Here is a 22,625-nt window from a genome sequence, read left to right as displayed (position 1 = left end):
GTATTGTGAAAAGCGCTATATAAATAAATGTGACTTGACTTGACTTGAATCGCAATGACATTCATTAACAGTGCAGGTTAAATTTTCATTTGTTTTAAAATTATTTCAAATAACAATATTTAATTATGAATACTTACTGTTTAAATAAGTTGATCTAGTTGCTTTTGGTGTCAACCTTATTTATTATGGTTACATGTATCAAAAAATAACGAAATCAATACTAGGGTTATTTCGTAGGCCCCTTTTCTATTCTTTTCCTACATTTTTTGTTGTGGGGCCAGTCAAAATTTTGGCCAGTAGAAAAAAATCCTTAGTGTTGAGCCCTGAAGAGACTTCTTTCAAAAACATTAAAATCAGTAATGTTTCCAAAAATTGTACCGGTTGTGTGTATATGGAGGTACATATACAGTAGTCAACATTTGAAGTGGATCAACAAATGTTAACTACTGTATATACGCATATACATATATACGCACACAACCGGTTTATAATATTATAATATTACTAATATTGTTAATTACATATTGTGTGTCTGTGTGTGTGTGTTTTTTTACTAGTTCTGTGCGTGTGTGTATGTGTGTCTATATATATATATATGTATGTATATGTGTGTGTGTAGGGATATTTTTTCCATATAGTTCACATGTAGAAGTTCAATTTTTAAGTTAAATATGTCATTCCAGGAACGCAAAGGAACAGCAAAACTGGACTTTTTGAGAAAGATTGAGGAGGAGATTCAGCAGAAATGGGAGAAGGAAAGGATTTTTGAGACGGACGCTCCAACCACCATTGGAGAAAGTACAGAGTGAGTCTGTTTTATATATATTGCAATATTTCCTAAGGTTTTCCAGATTATATTCACGACTAATGTATTATTATGCGTCGTCTACCCAGTAAGAGCAAGTTCATGGTCACATTTCCCTACCCTTACATGAATGGGAGGCTTCACCTCGGACATACGTTCTGCCTGTCAAAGTGTGAGGTGAGTTTGAAAGCCAATCAAAGAATATATCATCATGTCATATAATGTATGACTGGATTATAATCTCTCGTTTAGTTTGCAGTGGGTTACCAGCGGCTGAAAGGAAAGCTGTGTCTTTTCCCGTTTGGACTTCACTGCACTGGGATGCCCATCAAAGTGAGTCGCTTAAACTCTTCTGCTCCTCAGATCTGTACACTTTTGTAATCAACATAACATCTATGTCTACCAGGCGTGTGCAGACAAGTTGAAGAGGGAAATGGAGCTGTATGGATACCCGCCCCAATTCCCTGAGGAAGATGAAGAGGTAGAAGAGCAGAAGATGACCACTGATGAGGTCATCATCAAGGACAAGTCAAAGGGGAAGAAGGTAAATGTCCTGTGTATAGTGTTGTTGTATCACGAATGATCAATATTGTAGTATAATTAATGGTTAATTTTTTTGAATGTCGTGCCATTGGCAGAGCAAAGCTGTTGCAAAGTCTGGAAGCGCCAAGTTCCAGTGGGACATCATGAAGTCTCTGGGCCTGCGGGACGACGACATTGTAAAGTTTGCTGAAGCTGAACATTGGCTGGATTATTTCCCTCCTCGTGCTGTAGAAGACCTGAAGAAAATGGGGCTCAAGGTAGCGAAAGCTCGCCTGAGACATTGTCGTTCTACCCGATGCTTTGTACTTTGCTTTTTAAATGCTAAATGCACCATTTTAACGCTGTAGGTTGATTGGCGTCGCTCCTTCATCACGACCGATGTAAACCCCTTCTACGACTCTTTTGTGAGGTGGCAGTTCATCACTCTGAAAGAGAGAAAAAAGATCAAGTTTGGGAAAAGGTATGGTCAAATATTAAAGGGTTAGTTCACCCAAAAATGAAAATGATGTCATTAATGACTCTCATGTCGTCCCAAGCCCGTAAGACCTTTTTTTTTTCTGAACACGCCGACTTTTAGGGACTTTAGCTTATTCACCATATTCCCCAGAGTTAGATAAGTCCTTTTTCATCTCTTTGTGTGCTTTAAAAGAGTAGGAAATAGGAAAATGTTTACATTATTTTGTCACTTATTGGGATTAGTATGCTAGCTGTATCCATTTACAACCAGTCTTTGTGCTAAGCTAGGCTAGCGGTGGGTGCGTCAGACAGAGCTAAAGGAGTAGTTCACTTTTAAAAAAAACTTTTGCTGATAATTTACTCACCCCCATGTCATCCAAGATGTCCATGTCATTCTTTCTTCAGTCGAAAAGAAATTAAGGTTTTTGATGAAAACATTCCAGGATTTTTCTGCATATAATAGACTTCAATGGGAACCAAACGGTTCAAGGTCCAAAAGACACTTTCAGTACAAACTACAAACTGTTCAAAGGGCTTTAAACGACACCAGACTATGAATAAGGGTCTTATCAAGCGAAACGATCGCTCATTTAATAAATAAATAACAAAGTTAACGTTTTATAAGCTCAAATGCTCGCCTTGCACTGTTCTGTGATGCACGTTTTTGATTCTCCTGTTCAAACTCGTTCATCGAAATGAACGAATCTTTTTCCGAGTCAACTCCTTCTTTTCGTTCGTTGAATAAACCACATGACACGAAAAAAGATTCGTTCATTTTGATGAACGAGTTTGAACAGGAGAGGCACGAACGTGCGTCACAGAAAAGAGCAAGGCGAGCATTTGAGCTTATAAAACTTAAACTTTATTATTTTTTTTAAATGAACGATTGTTTCGCTTGATAAGACCCTTATTCATCGTCTGGAATCGTTTAAAGCCCTTTGAACAGTTTGCACTGAAACTGTCTTTTTGGACCTTGAACCGTTTGGTTCCCAGTGAAGTCCATTATATGGAGAAAAATCCTGGAATGTTTTCATCAAAAACCTTAATTTCTTTTCGACTGAAGAAACAATGACATGGACATCTTGGATGACATGGGGGTGAGTAAATTATCAGCAAAAGTTTTTTTTAAAAGTGAACTAATCCTTTAGCTCTGTCTGATGCACCTGCCGCTAGCCTAGCTTAGCACAAAGACTGGATGTAAATGGATACAGCTAGCATACTAATCCCTATAAGTGACAAAATAATGCAAACATTTTCCTATTTACATGTTGTGATTTGTCTAGTCACAGAGTGTACAAATAACAAGGTCATATGCGACACAGCCATCTTTTAGCCGTATAAATATTGGGAACTATATTCTCAGAAGGCGAAGCACTGCTACTTTGGCGGATTGATTAACGCAGCACCTGAGACGCAGTTAATTCAGAGTTGGAGTAATAGAGTCAGAGTCAGCAATTACTTGATAGTAAAAGCATAGTTTGCAATCATGGGTGTTCGCTGTATTGTAAAGAGCTGCGACAATAAACAGGGGAGACCAGGTAATAATTACTCACTATTATATCCTCAAATGTGTAAGGTGAAGAGCGTCATAGTCTATTTACAAGTTTATGAAACCTTTTTTTTTTTTGGTCTTATAGATATACCATTTACTCTCCGAAAGATGGGCAGCCCTGCATGGACCATGACAGACAGACAGGAGAGGTGGGCGAATTAATTACGAATTTCCTCTTTTTTTTTTCTTTTTTTTTAATGCGTGTCATTTAGTAATGATCTGTATTGCAGGGAGTCGGTCCTCAAGAGTACACTCTTATTAAGATGAAGATTGTGGAACCGTACCCAGCAAAATTGAGGTAAAATCCCTAATATTACGACGATTGACAATGATTGACATATTTATGTGTCATGGTACCAAAATCATGGTATGTTTTCAGGGTTCTTAAAGACAAGAACATTTTTCTGGTTGCTGCGACTCTGAGGCCTGAAACCATGTTTGGTCAAACGAATTGCTGGATTCGGCCAGATATGAAGTACATCATATTTGAGACGGCCAACGGTGACCTGTTCATCAGCACACAGCGGTCAGCCAGGAACATGTCCTACCAGGGCTTCACCAAAGAGAACGGAGTGGTTCCGGTGCTCATGAACATCATGGGCCAGGTTTGTGTCCCTAAAATGGAATATGAAATCCAAATTATAAGAGTAACATGTAATTTAAATGAAAAAGCATGAGAGTATTTGTTGTACTATTTTTATTACTAATATTATAGGGCGCATATGATGTGTGTTTGTGCATATACAAGATCTGCAAAGTCACAAAAGTCATTGTCTCCCCACAAAAGTAAGCATCTAATGAACTCTGCTCCAGACCTGCCTGAAACATATGGATTGAAGTCCAGACGTTACCTACTTCCCTTAAAGGGATACTTCAGGATTTAGCATTAAAGGGTTAGTTCACCCAAAAATGAAAATTAAGTCATTAATTACTCACCCCCATGCTGTACCAACCCCGTAAGACCTTCGTTCATCTTCGGAACACAAATGAAGATATTTTTGATTAAATTTGAGAGCTGTATAACTACCACATTGGCTCCTAAAGGACTGCCTCTTGACGGCCCAGAAAGTCAATGAAGAAAATGTTTAAATATCCCAAGTGACTACCGTGGCTCAACTATATGTTTATCAAGCGACGCGAATACTTTTTGTGCGAAAAAACAAACAAAAATAACGAGTTTATTCGACTATTTCTTTTCTTCCTTGTAGGCCAGAACGAGACTTCCTTAGATTTCCACGACGCATGCGCGAGAATTGCGATCTGAAGTGGTGTAAGCTGGTGTAAGCAGATCGCAATTCTCGCGCATGCGTCGTGGAAATCTAAGGAAGTCTCGTTCTGGCCTACAAGGAAGAAAAGAAATAGTCGAATAAACTCGTTATTTTTGTTTGTTTTTTCTTACGGGGTTGGTACAGCATGGGGGTGAGTAATTAATGACTTAATTTTCATTTTTGGGTGAACTAACCCTTTAACACACACACGACTCACAGAAAAGACGCGCGTCGGTATCGAGTTCTCTTTGGGGCTTGAACAAACCATAACACACAAATTATGCCAAAATGTCCATAAGAGCAGTCTTAAACGAACGTAGAGATTTGGGAGAAAATGGGACGCGTGTCAGATCGCGTCTCTGTCAGCAACGGCTGTCCGAATGCGCTCACTCGTTTTTACTTACTCCTTCTCATTCACTCCTTCAAGTGAACAGTATTAGTGGACTAATGTAGGGAATAGGCCTAGTAAATGAGTGAAAAATAGCAGTGAAAAATAGAGAATTCTGACCGAGCAGGTAATATTTATTATGAAACAGTCTCAACTTTCTAATTTGGTCAGTCAAAGAAAAGCTTGATCATATTACAGTGTCTGTGTCTCGTTTCATCAGAAGTACAACTTGATTTTCTACTATAAACCGCGTTGTGCTCATGTTTTCACTCCACCTCTACGGCCTCCAACAGTGGAAATGAACTAGAAAAGATTTCCATGTGAAAGAAGGCGGAGCCTCAGCGCACATCTACCTATTACATAATCGCCACGAACCAATAGTAGTGTGTATTATTATGTTGTATATATTAAAATGAAAAGCTCTCTCAAGCTGGCAAGCTGTTTCGAAAATCCAAACGGAGTTCATTTTGGCCTGATTTTGTTCAAAATGACGCTAAACACCTTTTTATTACCAAATGATGTCGCATCATTTCGCTTGAAGCATGTCGGGGCCTGAAGTCGCGCTGCTTGAACTGATACAATAATACCGGAAACAATATTAACTGTTTGTGTTTACAATTGCTTTAGAAGCAAATGAAGCTGAGGCTTGTGATTATGGTAAGAGGCGTTACGTTTTCTAACACACTTGTGTTGGCCAATCACAATGCATTGTGTCAGCTGGCCAATCAGAACACTCTGGGCTTTTCAGAAGCAGGGGCTTTGAAGAAACTCTGAGCGTTTCAGATAGATGTTAATGTGTTAGTTATACATTAAAGCAAGTTAATTTAACGACCTTTAACCCTTGTGCTGCATTAGATTTTTAACACCGTTGAGTGCATTAAGGACCAAAAATGGCCACATATAAAACATTGCCTAAAATATTATATATTATTATTATTTTCCACTTTTACCAAGTTAAAGGGTTAGTTCACCCAAAAATGAAAATTAAGTCATTAATTACTCACCCCCATGCTGTACCAACCCCGTAAGACCTTCGTTCGTCTTCGGAACACAAATGAAGATATTTTTGATTAAATTTGAGAGCTGTATAACTACCACATTGGCTCCTAAGGGACTGCCTCTTGACGGCCCAGAAAGTCAATGAAGAAAATGTTTAAATATCCCAAGTGACTACCGTGGCTCAACTATATGTTTATCAAGCGACGCGAATACTTTTTGTGCGAAAAAACAAACAAAAATAACGAGTTTATTCGACTATTTCTTTTCTTCCTTGTAGGCCAGAACGAGACTTCCTTGTAGATTTCCACGACGCATGCGCGAGAATTGCGATCTGAAGTAGTGAAGCTGGTGTGAGCAGATCGCAAATCTCGCGCATGCGTCGTGGAAATCTAAGGAAGTCTCATTCTGGCCTACAAGGAAGAAAAGAAATAGTCGAATAAACTCGTTATTTTTGTTTGTTTTTTCGCACAAAAAGTATTCGCGTCGCTTGATAAACATATAGTTGAGCCACGGTAGTCACTTGGGATATTTAAACATTTTCTTCATTGACTTTTTGGGCCGTCAAGAGGCAGTCCCTTAGGAGCCAATGTGGTAGTTATACAGCTCTCAAATTTAATCAAAAATATCTTCATTTGTGTTCCGAAGACGAACGAAGGTCTTACGGGGTTGGTACAGCATGGGGGTGAGTAATTAATGACTTAATTTTCATTTTTGGGTGAACTAACCCTTTAAATCTTTTAACCAGCATCAGTCCTCATCATAACTACCAAAAATGTATTCAATTTCAGGATTTTAACCCTTTAATTACCAGTTTTGTTTGCGAAACCATCGATTTGTATAAGAGGAAAAAACACAAAAATTCAATTATTTTCAATAAACTAAATGCAAAGAGAAAACTTTAGATTTGGATTATCACAGTCCCACTTTGCAAAAAATCCCACTTAGCGCGTTAGAGACCAAAAATGGCCACCTATTAAACATTGCCTATTGCCTAAAATAAGGTGCATTTCCACCCATAGGGAATAAATATGTAGTGATGTCATCTGGTGGAATACACTATATAATGCAAATATAATGCTTTTGCTTCAAAATGAAAGGATGTTTGAGCAAAAATCATGTTTCATGTATTACTGACAGCCTCAGATTTAAACAACGTTTTAATGGGTTTCAATGGGCCATTTTTGGTCTTTATGGTGCTGAGTGTTACTATTTGATCTACACAGTGTGTGTTATACATATTTTGCAAAATGGGATCACATTTTTTACATGTATCCAAAAAGTCACAATTTTGCCAAATTTCATACCATTTGCATTAAAACAGGCAAAATGGTCAAAGAAATTAAACTGCAAAAGACCAAAAATGTCCCTAATGCAGCATAAGGGTTAAAATAGCATCATATGGTCTCTTTAATATTATTAATATATAAGGATAGTAATGGTAGCACATGAAAAATGTAAAATGAACACTGTTCTCTGTGTGATTTTTGACATGCTACATTTTTATTATTTTATATTTATATTATTCTATTATAAAATAACAGTAATGTTAACTTGGTTTCTTTATTTCTTTTTAAAAGAAGAAACTGCATAAAAGCTAAATAAAAAAAATAAATTCAGCTTGTGCATGTATCTCTCTCTCTCTCTCTCTCTCTCTCTCTCTCAGGACATCCTGGGCTGTGCATTGAATGCCCCCCTCACCTCATACAAGACCATTTATGCCCTGCCAATGCTCACCATTAAAGAAGACAAAGGTACCCGACACCACCACCCCATAATATCGTCGCATCACATTACCCCTGCACAGACAAGACGCTTCTCTGAACGCAGGGCAATACCTCATGTTTTTAAAGGGATAGTTCACTTTGAAAGGATTTTTTGATGTTTTAGCTTACCTCAAGGGCATCCAAGATGTAGGTGTCTTTGTTTCCACAGTATTTTCAATTTTGATATTTTTAGGTTGAACCGTTCTTGTCTGTTAGTTATAATGGAGGTCTATGGTCACCACCTCAAAGAGCATGCACAGAGAAGTCCAAATTAAACATGATTTAATGACTCGTAATGTAAGTACACATTGATGGCTTAAGACACGAAACGAGCGGTTTGTGTGAGAAAACGAACAGTATTTGTATCGTTTTTACCTCTTGTAACCACAGCCACGTCCAAGTGATCTGAGGGCGAGAGATTTCGGAAGTGTTACACTTCACTGTGAAGATCTAAACATATTCAGATATACATGAAATCGCAATGGAAGACGATTTCGATAAAATCAACAGACAACACTGAATTTTTTTCCGCAACCGCGCGTAAGATCACTCCCTGAGCTTGCGCACACCGAAGCGCCCGCGCCCTCAGATCACTTGGACGTGGCTGTGATTACAAAAGGTAAAAACGATATAAATACTGTTCGTTTTCTCACACAAACCACTCGTTTCGTGTCTTAGGCCATCAACGTGTACTTACATTTACGAGTCATTAAATCATGTTTAATTTGGACTTCTCTGTGCATGCTCTTTGAGGTGGTGACCATAGACCTCCATTATATATCTGACAGACAAGAACAGTTTGACCTAAAAATATCAAAATTGAAAATACTGTGGAAACAAAGACACCTACATCTTGGATGGTAAGCTAAAACATAACAAAAATGTATTTCTAAGAGACCTATCCCTTTAAAAGCCCAAGTGAAAGCGACGTCAGTCATTGAGGAGAACAGCGAAGCTAGGAGAGATGGATGTTCCCTCAGGCTGTGCGGACCACATTACCCCGATCACAAACTCGCCTGATTATATGTGATTCGGCAGTTATTCTTTTTCTTGTACCCTGGGCTCCAAATTGATACGTTAGAATTGTTAATATCGATCGTTTGAACGTTTAGTAAGTTATCTCGAAATTCATTTGTGGTCACAGGAACTGGAGTTGTCACCAGTGTGCCGTCAGATGCGCCGGATGACATCGCCGCTCTGAGGGACATTAAAAAGAAGCAGGTGTTGTTTTTGTTTTATGGAATTTCATTTTCTTTTCTTGATTCAGTTCCGTTTCTGAGGGAAATTCCCATAGAGATAACTATTTCAGATAAGAGGAATGTGGTGGATGATGATATTTTTGTTGTTTTAGGCTTTGCGAGAGAAGTATGGAATTCAAGATTTTATGGTCCTACCGTTTGAGCCGGTAAGTTTTATTTATTTTATTTTATAAGTCGGCCTGAAACGGAAAAGTCAAGACTTTCCTTCTCTATTTTGAAGCGAAACAAGGATTTTGTCTGTCAGGAATTGGTTGGATCATTGGATTGTTGTGATGTATCATGTGTAATACATTTACTGCAATATCCCCTAAGAAATAAGAATTCTCAATATTCATTTCATGGTGGCAGTGTGTGAGGGTACCACTTTACTTGAAGACTAACATGACACCTTCATAATCATGACAGGACACGTTATGAATATGAAGGACGTTTTATGCATGTTTGTTGTCATTAAGTGTCATTCGCTCAGTTATGACATTTTTAATGCAAATATGACATTGTTTGAGATGTCTTTGTTATGACACCTTGACATAAACCAATACATCATAACCTGTCAGAGTCTTTATGGGTCAATATTACATTAAAGTGTCAGGTGGTTGGTTTTGACATTGCCTGTCATGAAGCCATTATAACTCTTTAATGACAAATTCAATTAGTACCACTGTAGTTGAGCTCACGAAAAATATTCATGACACAGTTATAATGACCTCATGACAGCCAATGCCAAATCCAATCACATGACCGTTTAGCTTCATTTATGTCAAGTTGTCATGACAAAGACATAAAGACATTGTCATAAAGACATCTTAAACAATGTCATATTTGCATTCAAAATGTCATAACTGAGCAAATGACACTTAATGACAGTTGTCATAAACATGCATAAACCTTACATCATATTCAAGACATATGTCATATCATGGTTATGAAGGTGTCATGTCAGTCTTATGCACACCCCTTCAAGTAAAGTGTTACCCAAATCTTTTTAATTGCTTTTTTTTCTTGGCTTGACAAAACCAATCTAAAAGTTTAAAAAATAACTTTGAAAAGCTTAAAGTTTGAAGATTATAGTTAAAGATGTCAATAAAACATTTTAGAAAGTTGCTTGCATATGTTAACACATTGATAGCATGTTTTATCAAGTTGTTAACATGTTTTAACATTATTTTGCACATTGCTAGCATGACTGAACGTGTTCCTCACATTGCTAATCACGGATTAAGGGATTTTTCCGAACGTTCCTAAATTCTGTGCGTCTAAAGTGGCTTATGTTCCACCAGGTACCCATCATCGAGATTCCAGGCTATGGGAACCTGTCGGCTCCTTTGGTTTGTGATGAACTGAAGATCCAAAGCCAGAATGACAGAGAGAAACTGGCCGAGGCCAAAGAGAAAGTCTACCTCAAGGGCTTTTACGAGGGGGTGAGACCATTCGAACACCAGCATCACTCAAATTCCCCATTTTACTGGTCGAACGCAAGTAGGGGACAACTTATGAAATAATAAACCAATTTAATGCACAGCTAGCCGTGGATTATCCCGTTTATACCATGGTCATTTGTCAGCTTCGAAAAGTTAAAGCTGTTATTGATGTTTACAGCGCTCAGTTTGGTTTCACTTTATTTGGATGGTCCCTTTAACACATTCAGTTGACTATAAGTAATGTTCCACCTAACTCTCACTAGAGTATTAGTAGACTGGTAGGGTTAGGGATAGAATAAGTTGACATGTAGTTGCAATGTAGTCAGTATAGACCATTTCACAAGATGTAAACAACACTGGTCCAGAAGCACTTCCTGTTTCAGTTTTTTAACACTACATAAAAGCTGGGATAAAATACAACCAACAGAACATTTAAAAATGAATCAAAAAGTTAAACAAACATCTTTAAGATAGAAAACAGAAACAGTTACAAACTGAAACAGGAAGTGTTTCTGGACCAGTGTTGTTTACATGTTGTGAAATGGTCTATAGTGTCTGTTGGAGGAGCATCACTATAAAGAGTTGGCAGACAGTCTACTAATACTATAATGAGAGTTAGCTGACATGTAGTTGAAAAGTTACTTCTAGTCAACAGGATGTTCAAAAGATAAAGTGTTACCCTAGATTTAACTGGAAATCAAAATGGTTTCGTCATTCACGACTCATTAGATCCAGCTTTCTGTCCGCTTTAAATCACACAGGGATAAAGTAGTGCTTTAAAGGAGTAGTTTACTTTAAAAAATAACTTTTGCTGATAATTTACTCACCCCCATGTCGTCCAAGATGTCCATGTCTTTCTTTCTTCAGTCGAAAAGAAATTAAGGTTTTTCATGAAAACATTCCAGGATTTTCTCCATATAATGGACTTCAATGGGAACCAAACGGTTCAAGGTCCAAAAGACACTTTCAGTGCAAACTGTTCAAAGGACTTTAAATGATTCCAGACGATGAATAAGGGTCTTATCAAGCAAAACGATCGGTCATTTAATAAAAAAATAACAAAGTTTAAGTTTTATAGGCTCAAATGCTCGCCTTGCTCTGTTCTGTGATGCGCGTTCGTGACTCTCCGTCAAAATGAATAAATCTTTTCCTGAGTCAATGCGTTCTTTTCATTCGTTGAATGAAGCAAATGACACGAAAAAAACTCGATTTGTCCATTTTGATGAACGAGTTCGAATAGGAAAGTCACGAACGCGCATCACAGAACAGAGCAAGGCGAGCATTTGAGCTTCTAAAACTTTAAACTTTGTTTTGTTTTTGTTTTTTAAATGAGCGATCGTTTCGCTTGATAAGACCCTTATTCATCGTCTGAAATTGTTTAAAGCCCTTTGAATAGTTTGCACTGAAACTGTCTTTTGGACATTGAACCTTTTGTTTCTCATTGAAGTCCATTATATGGAGAAAAATCCTGGAATGTTCATCAGAAAGAATGACAGGGACATCTTGGACCATATCAGACCATAAATTATCAGCAAAAGTGAACTACTCCTTTAAGGTTACATTTATTTGACTGAATTAACCTATCGAGATACAGTAATGTGTGTGAATTACCTGATTCTGTGCAATTTGAATTACTTCAAAAACAGTGACGTTACACCTTTGCTGAGTAATATAATTTAGCTGTTTGGTGGATGCGAAGTTAAATAAGTCACGGGGCAGCGTAAGGTTCTGTACTTCTTAATGTTTCTTAGTGTGTAAATCATGATCTTTGTGTGTGTGCTTCAATGAAAGCAGCGCATTAAAGGTGCAGTAAGCAGTTATCTTGATAACGCCACCCCCAAATTCACAAACAAGCTATGCAACTCTGGCACCACCCCCCTCATCAGTGTATACACCCCTTCCTGCTGATTGGCTGTGAAGTGCGCTTTCTGCACCTTTAATTTAGAAGTACCTGTGTATTAAACTGTTTTATTCCACACCTTTATTCAGACAGACCATATGATATACGCTTGTTTTTAATGCCCATCCGAAGGTTGCATGTTTTCTTTAGATGTCTGCTTGTGCACATCTGAACTACTTTCCTAAACTTTGTTTTGCTAGATCATGTTAGTGGAGGGTTTTAAGGGACAGAAGGTCCAGGATGTGAAGAAGCCCATTCAGAAGATGATGGTGGAGAAGGTTGGTGGACTATATGTAAAGCCTGACATATGAGATAATAGTTTTTGAAATGACACCGTTTACAGACACTGTCTAAAAAGGCTGGACAATAGGGACTGCCAGGTGTCCGGATTTGCTCCTAATATTCCTGCTTTTAATGTTAATCAAACAACAAAGGACAAAGAGCAAACCACTATTAGATCTACCTAAAACTTGTCTGTAGATGTAGATACAAATAAACTTTCATCAAAAGCCTGATGACTCATATGTGATATTCATTCATATTTTTTTAAAACGGCAAAGCGAATGCACACCTTATGACAGTCCCTCCAGGATTTCACGATTTTTTTTTGTGATTTTTGCGATCAAAATGACTGATTTTGTGGTGGTAATTTCCAAAAATTTGTGAAAAAATTTGCGATTTATATATAACATTTACCATAATAGTATTCAGTCCTTCCAGCTTTTTTGTGATTGTTGCGGCCAAAAATTGATTGATTAGCCTACTCGGCCCGTTTTCTTTAAAAATGCGATGGAATATGCGGGATATTTATGCAATTTTATGCGATGAAATTGCAGGAATTTGCAAAAATTGAGGGAACTTGCAAAAATTGTGGTTTGATGAAAAAGATTTCTCTTTTTCAGTGATTCCCCCAACATCCTGTTCTCACTAGGCTAATGTAAGAGTCATTTCTTATTACTTCCTTTGATAAGCAAGCATACTACATCATAGAAAGTGCTGGGAATATTTAATTTCTCATCTTGTTTTATTTCAGACTATAACGAGTGTAAATAAGGTGTGGCCCCTTTAAGAGCTGCGCGCTCCCTGTTGAACTCTCTGCAGTGTTATATTATATGTGCGCCTCGAACACCCCATGTGTGCGGGTAATTTCTGTTTGATGCTACTTCTTTTAGCTTATGTTGTTTATTAAGTAACGATGTGACGGTAGAACGTGTGACAGACAGTTATACGAGTTCGATTTGTGAGACGTCAATCGCCTCCGTGAGTCTGTCTGCCGTCGCGTAATTGCGTCACTTCATAACGTTCCCATGGAAACAGGGGGAAATGGCTGCTCTTGTGTGAAGCAAACAGAACATTTTTTAACTTTCTACTAAAATACACGTGACTTTTTTTTTGCAACGAAAATGCGAGGATTATGAAATTATGCAAACCCCGCATATTTTGCAAGGAAATCGGCAATTTATGCGGCGAAAGTGCGGCGTATTTGAAAAAATGCGGCCCCCGCATAAATATGCAGACTTTGGCTGATTTTGCATTGAATTCAGCGATCGCATAATCGCGTTTTTCTGGAGGGACTGTTATGAGGTGCATATTAAAGGGAAAAACTTAAGGTAAAGAAAGTGTAAATTTAAATTATACCTTGACAAAGGCCACTTTTTGTCCTGAAACGTTAAAAATACCAGCATGTAAGTACAGCTGTAACTAATTACATATAGCTGACCCACCCCTTACACTTTAACCTACCCATACCACCACACCTGTCCCTAACCTTACCCTCAATAGCAGCAAAAGTGTTTTACAATACAACATGTGCACAGTAAGTACATTATACTTATTTTTCAATGCAAGTACATAGTACTTAAAGCCACTTAATATAAAGTGGGACCCATTTTTTTAACATAATTATCAATACATTTTTAGAAAAATAAATCAAGTTACTTCAGTCTACCTGAAAAGTGTTTATCTCGATATATTTCCAAAATATATACTACAATTTTGGACCATGTTGATAATTTTAGGGCTGTCAAATGATTAATCGCGATTAATCGTATCCAAAATAAAAGTTTGTGTTTACATAATATATGTGGGTGCACTGTGTATAATTATTTTATATATATATATATAAACACACACACATGCTTGTATATATTTAAGAAATATTTTCATGTATATACTGTATATAGATTTTGATATAATTTATATTATATATAAATATTTTTATATATAAACCATATTTTTTTCATATATACATGCAAATGTGTGTATATTTATATATATATATATATACAAAATCGACAGCCCTATTAGAGATCTTTGCATATCAAATTTTATGCGGTAGGCTTTGTAGGGTTAATGATTATTACTGAGATGTTGGTTTGGGAATCAATTTTTTTTTTAATAAAATATGTGAATAAACTTAATCTAACTCAATTTTGTTTATTTTTCTAGGGTGAGGCACTGATATACATGGAGCCAGAGAAGCAGGTGTTATCTCGGTCTGCAGACGAGTGTGTTGTGGCGTTGTGCGATCAATGGTTGGTGCAGAAAATACTGTTCCATAAGAGAATGCTTTATCCTTTAGTGCGATTTTAGTCCCTTTTTTTGTCATGCGGAGTCCCTGATCGATTTGACTTGTCAGACAGTGACTGGGGTCTTTATCTGGCAGGTATCTGGATTATGGCAATGAGGAATGGAAAAGGCAAGCCATGGGTGTCCTGGAGGCTCTGGAGACGTAAGTCTTGCACTTTTTGGCATTGACAAAGTTGTCATGTTGCTTTGGGGTGCCATTCTTGCTGGAGAAGCGTCATTAATGTGTGAATATTGACGTTCAGGTTCTGTGATGAAACCAGAAAGAACTTTGAAGCAACGTTGGCTTGGCTTCAGGAGCACGCCTGTTCCAGAACGTATGGGTTAGGTAAGACCTGCTAATGTCTGCGCCGTTGTAGCTTTGTTGCAAGCTTTTCGTATCGAGTTTGGTTTTTCTTTTGGAATAAATTGCTTGTAATAGTTAGGCAAACTGCACAAAGTTTTCCTTTTGAAATCCCCTCAGATGGCCACCTTTGTGTGAAGCTTATCTTAATCAAAGTCTTTTTGTAAGGACAAGGCCCATCTATATTTCTTTTGTAATACTCCCTTGCCCCCAAACCACTCAGCGATACCATCAGCAATTTTCCTGCTGTTCCTCAGAGAGAACCTTTGATTTTCTAGTTCTTTCATGTGTTTGTTTCCCATAGGAACCCGGTTGCCATGGGATGAACAATGGCTCATTGAGTCCCTGTCGGACTCCACCATCTATATGGCCTACTACACCGTGGCCCATCTCCTCCAGGGAGGGGTTCTCAACGGACAAGGACCCTCCCCACTGGGAATCAGGTATTTGCTCTTCCAGAAATGGTTTAAGAGTTTAAAAAAAGATGCAAAAAAGACCATTCCATGCAACAGATTTACATAATGAACATCACTTAAAGGCTTAGTTTACCCCAAAATGAAAATGATGTCATTAATGACTCCCCCTCAATGGTCCCAAGCCCATCAGACCTCCGTTCATCTTCAGAACACAGTTTAAGACATTTTAGATTTAGTCCGAGAGCTTTCTGTCCCTCCATTGTAAATGTATGTACGGTATACTGTCCTTGTCCAGAAAGGTAATAAAGACATCATCAAAGTAGTCCATGTGACATCAGTGGGTTAGTTACAATGTTTTGAAGCATCGAAAACACATTTTCGTCCAAAAATAAGGAAAATTACGACTTTATTCAGCATTGTATTGTCTTCCGGTTCTGTTATGGATCCGCGTTCAGTGCCGCGGCTGACGTGTGTCTGGTGCGGCTGAGCTTCGGTTACAGTCTGAGGGGCTGTACAAAACAGTCTTCACAAACATGTCTAATGCTACGTTCACACCGGACGCGAATCGCGCGTCAAATTCGCGCCTGACGCGTCTAGTTTGACGCTTGACCACTTTGTGTTAATTCGCGTGTCAAGAGCGAAACTGGCGTGCGTAAAAACAAAAGTTTGAAGCGAAATTTACGCGCGTCAGAATCGAAATCCGTTGGCGGCCATTGTTTTTATGTCGACCGAGCATTCATCAAGAGAGTTACCGCTCTGTATTTACTCTGGAGAGCAGAACAGCGGCGTCGGGATCATCGTCGCCGTATACTTGTGTCCATCGGACCCTTAAGAGCCGAACCGTTTGGCGAGTTTCACCATTTGCTCGCTCCAGGAGCTGCGCTGGATGACGGCCGCTGTCAGCGGTACTTCCGCCTGTCCCGCGCCCAGTTTGATGACATGTTGTCCCGCATCGGAGCGAGGATAACCCTCGCCCGGCACCTCATCCATCTAATCTAGCTGTCATTTATTTTTTGTTTTGATGATAAATAGAGCCAGCCTTCAAAAGTTATTAACCTGTCCTGTGATTTTTTTTTTCTCTCTCTCACGTCCAGACACGAATTTATGCACATATGTTGATTGTCTTTACAACATAATACTATTTCATATAATCTAGCTATGGAATGAATAACATTCAATACAAAATGAACATGTCTCGTATATAGAAATAATGTTTTAAGTGATAAAACATTTGCTTTGTTGTGCATAATCCCACCATGCATTTAGTCATATTAACAAAATAATTTATTGAAGCATCCAGACACTTCATGACGTGAGAAAGCAGCTAGGCTCCTGATTGGTTAACGCGGCGCGAATTCACGCCAAAGTTCAGATTTTTCAACTCGGGCGGCAGACGCGAATTCGCGTCAAACGCGTGAATGCACAAATGGCACTAACTGAATCATTAGCGCGTAACGCGCTTAACGCGCCAGACGCTCAATTCGCGCGAACTTCGCGTCTTTCGCGCCTCGCTCCACGCCTCATTCGCGCCGCAGGAATTTTTCACGCGCGTAAAGCGTCTTTGCATTGACTTAACATTGAAATCATTCGCGCCTGACGCGCTATTCGCGTCCGGTGTGAACGTAGCATAAGGATTTCCACACAGAGGAAGACTTGCATTTTTTTGCCCAGCCATATTTATTTGAACCCGAATACACGGACGAACCAGACACATGTCAGCAGCGGCACTGAACGCGGATCCACAACAGAACCGGAAGACAATACAAAGCTGAATAAAGTCTAACATTTTTTTGTTATTTTTTTGACCAAAATGTATTTTCGAATACATTTAGAACATTTAGCGGCTATGAAAGTTATGACACAATTCTAAAGCTAAATCTACTAGCCTAATATAAATTAAATCTAATAATTAAAATGTAAAATAACACTGCATACAATCCTCACTGTACAAATTAAACATATTAGTTCTGCAGGGATATTAGGCTGCTGTCACTAAAGGTGTGTTCACACACTCGTAATTCGGTTTGCTTGGTTCACAAACAAAAAAATGTTGTCCTGGTCCGCTTAGTGTTCACATGGGCATTTTAACACCGAACCTAAAGGCATAAGGATACAACTGACCATTTAAAACATTGCAGCGTGAACCACATGACTTTCGTGGGTTTTCCCCTGCACTTAAGATAATGAAGATCAGTATTAAGTTATTAGTTATCGAACAGGACAAATCCTATTTGGTTTTTGTCGAGCCCTGAACCCGGGTGATGCCAACTTTCCTAAGGCTGGACTATAAAAATACACCGTCACCACAGTGCTCTCTGAAGTAAAACAATGAATTAAGCAGTGATGTAATGTTAAACATGATATTAAATTGAGTACATTTTCCAATTAAAAGGAAAACTTGACTTAAATTTGTATTATTTAATTATATTAGCACAAAACAGGCTCATTGTGAATCAAATTGAGAACAAAAATGACATGGAAAATGTCCTGACACACGCTCATTGTTACTCGAGTAAAAATAGTAATGATACATGTCTTCCCCCAGACCCGAGCAGATGACGAGAGAGGTGTGGGATTACATCTTCTTCAAAACAACACCTTTCCCGAAGACGGACATCCCGAAGGAGCACCTGCTGAAGCTCAGGAGGGAGTTTGAGTTCTGGTACCCTGTAGACGTGAGAGTTTCAGGGAAGGACCTGGTGCCAAACCACCTCTCCTATTACCTCTACAATCATGTGGCCATGTGGCCCAAAGACAGGTACAACGACCCGATAAACCATTCTGTACCGTATGTAGAGGAAAAAGTGAAGTATATTTTTCTTGTGTATCTCGACTTTCCTTATGTTTTGCAGTGCAAACTGTTCCATTTTTCACATTAAAGAGACATGGGAGAAAGTAATATGTGTGTGTGTGTGGATGGATGGATAGATGACTTGAAAATTAAGTATTATAATTTTTTTTTAATAGTGGAAAATGGCCACAAGCAGTGCGTGCCAACGGTCATCTTTTGCTAAACTCTGAAAAGGTGAGTTTTTCTGTTTTCTTGTCAGGAATCATTTGTGGCTTCATGACATGCGCTGACTTGCTCTATCTTTAGCTTTCATGGAATGGGATTGGTTTCAGTATAATTGTGAGGGCCAAATATCTGGAAAATTTCGTTACAAACATAGTCTAATCTCTCTCTCTATATATATATATATATATATTAGTGCTGTCAAACGATTAAAATATTTAATCGCGATTATTCGCATTAATGTCATAGTTAACTCGCGATTAATCGCACATTTTTATCTGTTCTAAATGTCTTTTGATTTCTATTTGTTACATTATTTTTTCTTATTTTATTATCAACATGGGAAAGTGGATTGGCTTGTTTAATGCAAATGTTTTTTTATTATTATTATTATTATTATTATTATTGAAAATAACATTGAAATAGTGCTCAATTTCACACTAACATATACAAATAATCTCTCACACTATGTAACACTGTCTATCAATAAAAGGGTGAAAGAAATACTGACGAGGTCCTGATATTGGCGAGGGGGCGGAGAATTCGCATCATCTGTGTGTGTGTGTGTGTGTGTGTTTGCTTGGCCATCATCAAGTGGTGTTTCTGACTGGACGTGCTGCGATGATGATCGCTCAGTTCACAACGACAAAACACAGATCACTTGGTCTTGTTAATGGGACAATTTGGCAACTTTTTGAAAGTAAATTTTCCATTCAGAATCTTCTAAGGGCATCCATTTCGGCGTCTCGCGCTCGTCATCCACTCAAAACGTTACCTCGTAAGCCGAAACGAGTGTGTGCGGAACAAAACGTCTCCGCGCTGCGATCTGAAACCCATTCATTTCCAATGGCTTGTGCTGCGCGAGGACGTTTTGTTGCTTCTTCGACCAAAGCACAAGCGGATCTAGACCGTAAACAAAACAACAGGCACGCCGCAAACACACGTTTGGGCTTGCGAGCCGGCTTTAAGTGGATGACGAGCGCGCGACGCTGAAATGGATCAGGACGCATGCCGTCCTGTTGCAAAAGCATGTGAAAAAACAACAAAGTTTGCTAGGACAAAAAGACCGTTAATCGCGCGATAAAAAAAATTAACGCCGTTAAAATGGGTTTGTGTTAACGCCGTTAATAACGCGTTAAACTGACAGCCCTAATATATATATATATATATATATATATATATATATATATATATTAGTGCTGTCAAATGATTACAATTTTTAATCGCGATTAATTGCTTGAAAGGGGCCATGAACTGGCTTTTAAAAAATTTTTTATTGTTGTCTGAGGTCAGCTTATGATGTTTGCTTGGTTTTTGCATTCAAAAACATCAAAATGAATAAGTAATAGGCTATTTTCTACCCTAGTTTTGAGTCTCGCTCAGAAACGCTCGGTTTTTATGGGCGTCTCGCACTGAAGACTTTTTAAGTAAACGCCCACTGCTGTGAGTGGATAACAGTTTTGCGTATTATAATGAGTTTCGTCCTGTTGCAAAAGCATTGCGTTAAAATGTGTTTGTGTCAACGGCATTAATAATGCGTTTAACTGACAGCACTAATATATATATATATATATATTTGTCCTATATATATATATTAGGGATGCACCGATATGAAATTTTTGGCCGATACCGATAACCTATAATTCTTTATATTTGAAAGCCGATAACCGATATATCGGCCGATAAACTTAAATCCAAATTTTTTTTCTAATTCTGAGAGCCTGATTACAAATACAAAAGTCTCTCAATGAAATCCATGTCCCAAGCGCACAATTATAAAGATGTTCTCATTATAAGGTTGTATAGCCGATATGACAGATTTGCGCTGCACATGTTGTACCGAACCGTATTTTCATTTTTTGAAGAGATTTCAATCATATTTCAAGAAATACAAAAACATAAACAGTGCTACTACACAAGTGTCTCAGCTGAAGGGAATAATACATTATTTATCGGCTTTAATATATCGGCCACATTTTCTTACCAGGCCGATAACGATAACATTAAAAATGAACATATATCGGCCGATACCGATATGCTGGCCGATATATCATGCATCCCTAATATATATATATATTCAGTTAAAATTTCATATAACATAATTTCTAATTTCTTACTTTCAAAATCGTATTATTGTTTGTGTTTTACTTTTGTCAGCTTTATTTCATTTAACGAAAAAGAATGTGAATAGTTTTAGTGAACAATAACAAGACTGCTTGAGAAGTTCCTGTGTGTTTGTTCTCTTTAGCGATCTAATTAGCTGTGTTTATATCCACCAGATGTCCAAATCCACTGGCAACTTTCTCACTTTGAGGCAAGCCATTGGCAAATTTTCAGCAGATGGTGAGTCCTTCATAAATAGCGGCTCACTGGAAGGCCAAACACTTTACATGCGGTCAGACTCTTTAGTGCCAGAATCAAGAATAGATTCAATCCTTATGGATGTACGGGTCTGCATATGTCGCCTTCAATGCTCTTTTAAGTGACTTATATTGGAGATGTAAGATTGTGAATGCCATAAAGCTCAATTAAATCCATCCCAATCTGTTTCTGTCTCCATCTGTGTGTCTTAGGTATGCGTTTGGCTCTGGCTGATGCAGGGGACACGGTGGAGGATGCCAACTTTGTTGAGGCCATGGCAGATGCGGGGATTTTGCGCCTCTTTACGTGGGTGGAATGGGTGAAAGAGATGATCGCCAATCAGGACAACCTGAGGACCGGCCCAGCGGACACGTTTAATGACAGAGTGTTTATTAGGTAACACTGGTGTTTTAAGCAGTCCCTCCAGAAAAACGCGATTATGCGATCGCTGAATTCAATGCAAAATCAGCCAAAGTCCTCATATTTATGCGGGGGCCGCATTTTTTCCAAATACGCCGCACTTTCGCCGCATAAATTGCCGATTTCCGTGCAAAATATGCGGGGTTTGCATAATTTCATAATCCTCGCATTTTCGTTGCAAAAAAAGTCACATGTATCTTAGCAGAAAGTTGAAAAATGCTGTGTTTGCTTCACACAAGAGCAGCCATTTCCCTCTGTTTCCATGGGAACGTTATGAAGTGACGCAATTACGCGACGCCAGACAGACTAAACGGAGGCGATCGACATCTCACAAATCGAACTCGTATAACTGTCTGTCACACGTTCTACCGTCACATCGTTACTTAATAAACAACATAAGATATAAGTAGCATCAAACAGAAATTACCCGCACACATGGGGTGTTCGAGGCGCACATATAATATAACACTGCAGACAGTTCAACAGGGAGCGCGCAGCTCTTAAAGGGGCCACACCTTATTTACACTCGTTACAGTCTGAAATAAAACAAGATGAGAAATTAAATATTCCCAGCACTTTCTATGATGTAGTATGCTTGCTTATCAAAGGAAGTAATACGAAAAGACTCTTACATTAGCCTAGTGAGAACAGGATGTTGGGGGAATCACTTTTTTTCTCTTTTTCATCAAACCACAATTTTTGCAAGTTCCCTCAATTTTTGCAAATTCCTGCAATTTCATCGCATAAAATTGCGTAAAAAAACCGCATATTCCATTGCATTTTTAAAGAAAACGGGCCGCATAATCAATCAATTTTTGCCCGCAACAATCACAAAAAAACTCTGCGTTTTTCTGGAAGGACTGAATACTATTATGGTAAATGTTATATATAAATCGCAAATTTTTTCACAAATTTTTGGAAATTACCACCACAAAATCAGTCATTTTGATCGCAAAAATCACACAAAAAAATCGTGCAATCCTGGTGGGACTGTTTAAGGTCTATTCACACTATGACAAAACAAAAAAGACATTCACTATATTAGTACAATGAGTGAATGTTATGTACCAGGGTGCAATTTGGCATAATAACAATGATCTGTTGAAGTAATAGATGAGTAAAGATAATAAAA

General features: G+C 38.2%; 1 protein-coding gene across 2 annotated transcripts in view; it reads left to right on the top strand.

Moving 5' to 3' along the window:
- The window catches only part of lars1b (leucyl-tRNA synthetase 1b), a 44,297-nt gene that overhangs the window by 3,049 nt on the left and 18,623 nt on the right, over positions 1 to 22,625 (top strand). The window contains exons 2-23 of one of the 2 annotated variants that reach the window (XM_089123957.1): positions 684 to 805; positions 895 to 982; positions 1,058 to 1,138; positions 1,212 to 1,349; positions 1,444 to 1,605; positions 1,696 to 1,808; positions 3,442 to 3,505; positions 3,587 to 3,654; positions 3,736 to 3,961; positions 7,675 to 7,762; positions 8,919 to 8,995; positions 9,126 to 9,179; positions 10,314 to 10,454; positions 12,555 to 12,632; positions 14,803 to 14,888; positions 15,020 to 15,085; positions 15,186 to 15,268; positions 15,588 to 15,726; positions 18,245 to 18,457; positions 18,667 to 18,724; positions 20,992 to 21,055; positions 21,286 to 21,469. In XM_089123957.1, coding sequence (XP_088980083.1) covers positions 684 to 805; positions 895 to 982; positions 1,058 to 1,138; positions 1,212 to 1,349; positions 1,444 to 1,605; positions 1,696 to 1,808; positions 3,442 to 3,505; positions 3,587 to 3,654; positions 3,736 to 3,961; positions 7,675 to 7,762; positions 8,919 to 8,995; positions 9,126 to 9,179; positions 10,314 to 10,454; positions 12,555 to 12,632; positions 14,803 to 14,888; positions 15,020 to 15,085; positions 15,186 to 15,268; positions 15,588 to 15,726; positions 18,245 to 18,457; positions 18,667 to 18,724; positions 20,992 to 21,055; positions 21,286 to 21,469 — 2,393 coding nt within the window. Of the gene's footprint in view, positions 1 to 671; positions 806 to 894; positions 983 to 1,057; positions 1,139 to 1,211; positions 1,350 to 1,443; positions 1,606 to 1,695; positions 1,809 to 3,441; positions 3,506 to 3,586; positions 3,655 to 3,735; positions 3,962 to 7,674; positions 7,763 to 8,918; positions 8,996 to 9,125; positions 9,180 to 10,313; positions 10,455 to 12,554; positions 12,633 to 14,802; positions 14,889 to 15,019; positions 15,086 to 15,185; positions 15,269 to 15,587; positions 15,727 to 18,244; positions 18,458 to 18,666; positions 18,725 to 20,991; positions 21,056 to 21,285; positions 21,470 to 22,625 lie in introns of those variants that run through there. The other variant, XM_089123956.1, reaches the window with a different exon arrangement.

The sequence above is a fragment of the Pimephales promelas genome, chromosome 19, assembly GCF_988280905.1.
Source record: "Pimephales promelas chromosome 19, fPimPro1.hap1.1, whole genome shotgun sequence".
Taxonomy (NCBI): domain Eukaryota; kingdom Metazoa; phylum Chordata; class Actinopteri; order Cypriniformes; family Leuciscidae; genus Pimephales; species Pimephales promelas.
This window is presented reverse-complemented; position numbering and strand designations above follow the sequence as displayed.